At 38.0% G+C, this 7,914-nt stretch overlaps 2 protein-coding genes and 1 long non-coding RNA gene across 3 annotated transcripts; 2 read left to right on the top strand and 1 right to left on the bottom strand.

The window, feature by feature from the left end:
- Positions 1-449: 449 nt before the first annotated feature.
- On the top strand, positions 450-3,345 carry LOC148588043 (uncharacterized). Its single transcript, XM_088514796.1, has 5 exons — positions 450-599; positions 692-1,681; positions 2,702-2,767; positions 2,879-2,944; positions 3,246-3,345. Exons 1-5 carry the CDS (start codon positions 465-467, stop codon positions 3,321-3,323), a joined length of 1,335 nt encoding a protein of 444 aa, XP_088370922.1. The 5' UTR covers positions 450-464; the 3' UTR covers positions 3,324-3,345.
- A 356-nt stretch (positions 3,346-3,701) lies between these two features.
- On the bottom strand, positions 3,702-4,354 carry LOC148588042 (uncharacterized). The gene is made up of 2 exons (XR_015909797.1): positions 4,197-4,354; positions 3,702-4,107 (listed from the first exon to the last, which is right to left on the bottom strand). It is a non-coding gene; the product is annotated as an uncharacterized LOC148588042 (long non-coding RNA).
- A 1,820-nt stretch (positions 4,355-6,174) lies between these two features.
- On the top strand, positions 6,175-7,596 carry LOC132171483 (heavy metal-associated isoprenylated plant protein 39). Its single transcript, XM_059582805.2, has 3 exons — positions 6,175-6,539; positions 6,722-6,797; positions 7,044-7,596. The coding sequence occupies exons 1-3, from the start codon at positions 6,522-6,524 to the stop codon at positions 7,490-7,492; spliced, it is 543 nt and encodes a 180-aa protein (XP_059438788.2). The 5' UTR covers positions 6,175-6,521; the 3' UTR covers positions 7,493-7,596.
- The last annotated feature ends 318 nt before the right edge of the window (positions 7,597-7,914 follow it).

Genomic DNA, 7,914 nt, shown 5'->3' with positions numbered 1-7,914 from the left:
TTAAGACGTACTACCCGGTTCATATTTGTGGTAATCAATACGAAAACTCCAGATGCGATGTGGAGTATCTTGTTCGCACTTATAAGAGGGACTTCAAGGATGACCCCACGTGGACACCATATGCATTGAAACAGAGGGTGAAGAGAGACCTTAACGTCGATGTTCCTATTGATCGTTGCTATAGAGCGAAGAAGGAGGCATTACATCAAGTTTTTGGTAGGCACTCTAAGCAATATCGCCTCACACGGCGATATGCAATGGCAATACTCAGCACCAACCCTGGTAGTAGTGCGTTTGTACACAGAGATGGAGCATTCTTTCAGAGGATGTATATTTGTCTTGATGCATGCAAGAAGGGGTTCATACATGGGTGTCGGCCCATAATTTGTTTAGATGCTTGTCATCTGAAGGGGGACTATGGGGGGCAATTGTTGTGTGCCATAGGCAAGGATGGCAACGACGATATGTTCCCCATTGCAATTGCTGTGGCCGAGGCAGAGACAAGAGATTCATGGCAGTGGTTTATTGCCATTTTATTTGAGGACTTATGCGGGCCAGATGGCGGACTTGGTTGGACTATAATGTCTGACAGACAGAAGGTATTTGGTGTAAAATACTATTTATGTTCTTATTGTATTATTTTATTCCTTTATGTTATTACATATAATTTAACATAAATTTATGTGTGTAGGGGCTTGGAATTGCGGTTGAGGCTGTGTTGCCACACGCTGAGCATCGCTTTTGTGTTCGGCACCTACATGCGAACCTCAAAGCGAAAGGCTACACAGGGAAAGCTATGAAAGATGAGTTGTGGGGGGCTGCACGTGCCTCCAATGTTTATGCGTTTGACCATCACATGCGGAATATAATGTCAATGGAGAAAGGTGCACACGATTACCTTAGTGGTGTACCTAAAGCATCATGGTCCAGACATGCTTTCAACTGCCAAACCAAAAGTGATATGTTATTAAACAACTTGGCTGAGAGCTTTAACGCGTGGATTAAGGAAGCTAGGATTAAGCCTATACTGACTATGCTTGAAGAAATTCGTCTGCAAATAATGGCACGCTTCCAGCAGAAAAGGAATGGAATCCGGTCGACGCACTACACAATATGCCCAAAGATCCAGAAAAAATTGGAGAGGTCAAAAAGCGATGCAAGGAATTGTATTAGTCGGTGGCAGAATGAGTTGGAGTTTGAGATCGAGCACATATACGAGCCACGGCGTTTAGTCCGGTTAGATCATCTCACATGCACATGTGGAAGATGGCAGGTGAGTGGGATCCCTTGCTCACATGCTTGTGCTGCAATTTACATGCATAAACAAAAACCAGAGGATGATTTGGATGATTATTACAAGATGGACAAGTATATGCAAGGATATGCAGCTCGAGTGTATGGCATGGAAGGTCCACAGACATGGCCAGCTGATGATCCATGCGATGAAATCCAGCCACCTATCATTAGAAGGGCTCCTGGTCGACCAAAGATTAGTAGGCGAAAAGATGTAGATGAGCCGACTAACCCCTACAAGCTAACCCGTAGTGGATATATCGTTAAATGTGGAAATTGTGGGGGTTTAGGGCATAATTATAAAGGTTGTCATTTACCTTTGAACCCGGATCGGAAGAGGTGGAAACCAAAGAAATATAAGCCGAAAAAAGATGCTGCTCAAGCACAGGTAAAACAATTCCAACATTTGTTAACTTAATTATTATTGTACAAGTAATATAATAATTATTAAATTTTGTAGGTAGATCTTGTTGGATTGTCTCTCTGATTCTGATTGGGTGTTGGAAATTTTGTGTAGATTTTTGTAAGTTTTTGGTTTGGCAATGGAACTGATTTAGTTGTTGTTTTGGCCAAATTTAGTGGAATGTTCTCATGCTGAAATTTATGGACATTGTTTTGATGTTCTGATTTGTGTTTAACAGATTATGGTTTAGTTTTGGGTTGGTTTCCGATTTTTGTTTTATGGCTAAAATGAAGTTTTAGTTCTTGGTCCATACCGATTGGGGAGAGTTGAACACAAATTTGTGGGTTGATTTCTTGGATATTTGTAGACATTGGCTGAAACTGAAAAAGCTAAAGTAACGGATTTCTGGGGTTATTTCTGGTGGAGTTTTCGATGGAAAATGGGTGTTTTGATTGAATTGTTTGGTGGTTTGAGGATGTTTCCCTTGATTAAGGCATGATATCTCTTATTGTTTTGTGAGTGATGAAGTGTTGTTACTTGATTGGATAAATTATTACAAGTTGGATTGTGAAGATGAAAAATAATTCTTGTTATTGGTTGTTGAAGGATGTATCTTAAGAATGCTTGGTTATATTGGTTTGTTGTGGTACATAGATGAAGCTATGGAAGCTACATGTGGAATAGAAATTACTTGAAATAAAGGGTTGTTTTGGCTATTAGAATTAGAAAATATTTTTGAGTTTTTTAAACATGCTCATTGGGTTACTAAGGTTGCTGTATTTTGAGTTACTTACATGGGTATATTCTAGACAGCTTTACTGTTGAGTTAAACTTGATGCTTATGTTGTAGGAAATAGATGTTGACTTATTTACTTGATGTCCATCTATAAGCGAGAATCATGATATCTGAATGTTCTATCAAGTTTACATATGGTGAATAAGCATTTGTCTCATTTTTTTTTTTTTTGTTTTAACACATTTTTTGGATCCGAACATGAACCACAGGCAGAGGCAGAAGTCCCCGGGTCATCACAGCAAAGTGTACGTACACGGCGGGCTACTCAGGCACAGGTAAAATTCAAGTTTTTTTTGTGGTTAAGAAAACTCTTATTTCACGATGATTCCCCCGCGCCCTCCCCCTTTTTTTTTAACGCATTTTTTGGATCCCAACATGAATCACAGGCAGCGGCAGAAGCCCACGAGTCATCACAGCCAACTGTGCGTACACGTAGGGCTACTCAGTCACAGGTAAAATTCAAGTTTTTAAACTCTTATTTTTTTTTTTTTTATTAACAAAACTGTTATTTCCCGATGACTCCATAGCTGCCCACTAATATCTGAATGTTTGCAATTGGTGATTTAATTTAGTAAATTAGTCTGCAGTTTTTTTTTGTACTTAAAAAACTCATATACTTGTGCTTAATTTGTAATATTCACACTGATTTCCGGTTTTTCTTCTTTTTTCTTCTTTTTTTTTTTTTTTTTTTGGTATCTGCAAATAATTATTATTTTTGTTAACGCATCCTTTGGATCCCAACATGAACCACAGGCAGAAGCAACAGCGGAATCATCACATCGTGGTAGTACACGTGTACTAAGAAGCCGTGGAAGTAGTGCCACGCAATGATCACAAGCTGAAACTTATCACATCTCTTCATAGTGCCTTTTTCCCGCATACCCATTTTATAATCAAGTGATATGTCGGGTTTTTTTGGTTTTATGTTTGTAATATAAAAACATTTGGGGTATTCATTTTGGGACTTTATGTGCTTGTTAGCTTCAATGTTGTTCATTAAGCATTAAACATGTACTGTTAGTTATTGAATTACATTTTTAAATTTCGTCATCACAATTACCAATTCCAGATTGTATTAGTGGACGGATAAAATTAATTATGCCTGCAAATTATATTGTAGGGTTCAATATTTCAGACTTAAGAGCAACGTACAAATAATCATAAATTGCCGCATACAAATAAAACTAATGCATGGAAATAGTTGTTCCATAAAAGTAATCAGCCGACCTGATAATTACGAACAACCTGATAATTACGAACAAGCAGGATTTTTACGTAATTGTTACATAGAAGACATAACCATATATCCACGTGGACAACATAGGTAAGTAAACAATATCCTTGACAACAACAAAACAGATAGTCCATTTCACTGATAATAATCTAATTGCCTCATTCCCATGCCTCAATGCCCCATCAACCTTAGACAAATCAACAGTACACAAATCACCAACAAAAAAACCAACAAATATGTTTGGATCTTTAGTTTGCCCCTAAGTAATGACACTTCACATTTCAGGGAATGAACTTGTTTATACAGCGCAGGTAGGACCTCCCTTCCGCGAGCACAGGTTTCTTTGTCATACCATTGGAAAAAAGGACATTGGCCAGCTTTCTGTAATTACACAAAAAAAAATCTGATAATTACGAACAAGCACAAAGTAATAACTATTTCGTAAAACCAAATTATCCAAATTCAAATACCTTTTTACGGTCATACATAGCACACCCATAGAATCGCCTCCCAGGATTTTTTATAGTAGTGGATGTTATAATTGGGCTTGTATGTCCGCACCTACACTGCACAGGTTCCATATCCTCTTTCACCGATGATGTCATAGATGCCGACGACATTGACTGCTCATTCTACGGTGAAACCCACAATTATTAGAAGTAATCACAATTCCCTAATGGGTTTCACTAATTAAAATTCACAAACCTTTTTCATCTTTCCATCGTAGAATTCGCTTTCATTGTCTCCTATCCCGAAATCTTTCTTCCTCCTGTTCATCTTATAATATGAACCTAACAATATATAACTGACATGTGAGAGAATAATCAAGCTCATAAAAGAAAAATAAAATCAAGCTTGCCAAAAGATTATTCTCACTTCAATTTGTAATCTAAACAATACTGGGAAAAATAATGTACCCTAAACCCTAACCGATAGATAATCACATTGTTTAAAATGTGATTCCCCTACAGAAATAGTACTGCTCAATTTGTAATCTAAACAATACTAAGTTGTTAGTGTAGTAGCTAGAGATGGTATATGAGCATAGAGGGCTCCCTATAAACATGCAAATATGCAGTGTAATCAAGCATGCAATAAGAAGAAATTAGCCATAGCATCCAACCACATATATCATACTGCTCAATTGTAGAATGATGAAACTTCCCTAAAAAAATTTACAAAGTCATTAAAACCCAACCAACCACAATCTATCATATCCCAACAATAATACCACTTTTTTCTCCATTGAAAAATACTTTTCTTCCAAATGTTAATACTAATATGATTAACATTTCTTTCAGTAATTGACCTTTCTTCTCATCAACTAAAAAAGGTGGCAACAATATTGGAGGACCTAAAAACAAAGACATGCATAGAAAAGTATGGCAAGTATGGCATGAACTATTAGGTAAAAAAAAAAAAATTCAAAAAATACTGCTCAATTGTAGAATGATGAAACTGGCGTAAACTATGCACAAAGAATTCCTATTTTCATGTCCTCGGCAATCCACCATTTGAGTAGAGAAGCAACAAAATAAAATAAATAATTATACAAATCAAACAATCCCCCTTGACCAACTTGCCAGTGCACACGAAAAAAACCAGTCTCTTTCCAGGACCACAACCAAGGTGGACCACACCCACTGCCAATCAACAATAATATTGGCTCAAAAGTGGAATATTCGACAGATGTTGGACAAAAAATGGTTGGGGATGGGGTTTCGACCAAAAGCTTCCAACACAACAAGAAAATTCAAAACACAACTATTAAAGGCTTCCATTTCAGTCAATCAACAAAACCCACAGAGAAATTTCGGAAAATACCTTCGTCGAAACCGGATTTTTCCGATTCAAAATATTGTGAATCGACGGAAACCTAGCCGGAAAAGTGACGCCGGAATTGATGGTCCAAACGGTGGGTACTGTCGCCGGTGGCCTCTGTCGCCGGTGGGTTCCGTCTCCGGTGGTTCTGTCGCCGGCGGAGTCTGGGTCGGTGGCGTCTGCTGCGTCGGTGGCTCGCCGCTGGTTCTATCGGGTGGGTTTCGTATGGTCCGTATGGAAGGGTTTCAAAAAAGAAGCCATCTAGTTATATAAAACTCACCGTTTTGGATGGTCCAAAACGGTGAGTTTTATATCCTACGTGTCCAATGTGAACACGTAGGATACAAAAATTCCACTTAGGTGGACTTAAGTGAAACGGTTCGTTTCATTCAAATAACGGCAGTTACCAAAATTTAACGGTATGGAGTTTCTAGTAATTTCGAGTGACCCAAGGAGTAAATTTTCGAAAAAAAAAACCCAGGGAGTTTTTAAAAAAGGCGCGTTTACCTAAGGATTTTATATACAATTTCCCTTAAAATTTTTATACTTTTTCCTTTTTTGAAAAAAAAATATAAGAAGCGTGTAGAAACAGCAAATGAGAAAACGTGTGCAGGCGTGATGTTTTTGGACCGTAGGGGAACAGGTCCTCTTTACAATAGGGGCAAAATTGTCCAATATATTTGTTTGGACAACTTTGCCCCCATAATAACGAAGACCGGATCCTCTCCGATTCTTTGAGTCCAAATTCGATGTTTTACAGGTGAAGATTAGGTAGAAAAAGCAGAGGAAGCAACCATTCCGAACCTTTGAGGAACCATTCGTGGCTGAGACGAAACGTTCAGGAACAATTCAGATCTGCAGCCCCTCATCTCTCACTCTCCGCGTCTTTCACCATCAACGCCTGGATGCCGTCGTGTGTGCGGCTGTGAAGTTTTGAAGCACCGCGTGAAGATCTGAAGCCCCTTCATCAGGAGATGTCGGAGCGGAGTAAGGTACAAATTTTGTATGTAAATTTTAATTTGTATCAGCTGTTAGATGTTAATATATGTTTATATACTGTAGATTATTCCCAAATCATGTGATGGGTCTGGGGTTTTTTTTCTTTTTTCTTTTTTTACTTTAATTATTCTCTGATATATAAATCTTGATGGATTTCTATTATGTTTTATGACAGAAAGTGACATATAATGTTTCTTTGCACTGTGATGGATGCGCGACAAAGGCCATAAAATTAGTTGCTCGAATTGAAGGTATAGCATATTGTAATTCTGCTATAACCCATTTGGTAGTCTTCGATATTATATATGCTTCATGTAATGATGTTAATTTGGGTTCAACAGTTGAAAGAAATTCTGTTTCAATACTTCAAGCTGATTAAGGGAATTAGTTTATTTGATTTATTTCTTGAATTTTCCTTGATCTACATATAAAAATGCCAGTTCTTAAGTCATGAATGACCGACAAGTTTTGCTGGTTTTGTAACCTAATTTTTTTAGGGGTTAGTTCGGTCGAGATAAACAAGGCCCAGAAACTGACCGTGGTCGGGACATTTGACCCGGTTGATGTGGTCAAGAAGTTGAGGAAGAAGTTCTCCCCCGTGACAATAGTATCTGTTGAAGGAGCAGAAAAATCTGGGAAGGTGAAGGAAGAGCTTGAGAAAGAAGAGTCAAAGAAGGCGAACCTTGAGAAGGCGGGGACTAGCAAAGAAGAGACAACGAAGGACGCGAGAAAAGTATCTGTTGAAGGAGCAGAAAAATCTGGGAAGATGATGATGGAGATGGAGATGAAGGCGAACCTTGAGAAGGCGGGGACTGGCAAAGAAGGTCCAAAGAAGGGTGATGTGGGGAAGTTTGAGAATGTCTACGTAGCCTATAATCCTTACCTGAACGAACGTTACAAGGTTGAATTCTCAGACGAGAATCCGAACGCATGTGTAATTTGCTGATTCTTAGATCTTAGAAGAATTATACTGAAACATAAATAATATGTTTGTTCTTAAAACATTTGTACAGTTAATGTTATTAATGTTTAATGTTGTTTGGAATGTTATATCTTTTTGGTTAGTGGTTTTACTATTATATAAAAGCCACAATTGTTGTTAGGATGACAAAAACTAGGAATTGGTGCTGGAGAAATAGTTTTTTCTTTTGAGTGATGATGGATTGACTGGTTTTGATGAGAGAATGTGCTTTGAATTTGAATTGAAAGTAGTAGATATTTCTTTTTGTTTTTCTTACATGTTGTTTCTTCCATTGATGCCCACTGTTCAACAGCATCTTAGCATCATTTATGATTTGTCCCTGCAGCCCCATACTACTTCCCTCTTGATTCAATGCATTTACTACGTCATAAGCATCACCCTCCAGC

The sequence above is a fragment of the Corylus avellana genome, chromosome 1, assembly GCF_965113065.1.
Source record: "Corylus avellana chromosome 1, dhCorAvel1.hap1.2, whole genome shotgun sequence".
Taxonomy (NCBI): Eukaryota; Viridiplantae; Streptophyta; class Magnoliopsida; order Fagales; family Betulaceae; genus Corylus; species Corylus avellana.
This window is presented reverse-complemented; position numbering and strand designations above follow the sequence as displayed.

What these genes read in the sequence shown, in the direction of transcription:
- LOC132171483 (XM_059582805.2), top strand. An exon ending in ATTAGTTGCTCGAATTGAAG is followed by an intron (nt 6,798 to 7,043) that starts GTATAGCATATT and finishes TAATTTTTTTAG; the next exon opens with GGGTTAGTTCGGTCGAGATA.
- LOC148588043 (XM_088514796.1), top strand. Translation starts at nt 465, where the DNA reads ATGTTCCCCATTGCAATTGCTGTGGCCGAGGCAGAGACAAGAGATTCA. An exon ending in TAATGTCTGACAGACAGAAG is followed by an intron (nt 600 to 691) that starts GTATTTGGTGTA and finishes TTATGTGTGTAG; the next exon opens with GGGCTTGGAATTGCGGTTGA. An exon ending in GGCGGGCTACTCAGGCACAG is followed by an intron (nt 2,768 to 2,878) that starts GTAAAATTCAAG and finishes CATGAATCACAG; the next exon opens with GCAGCGGCAGAAGCCCACGA.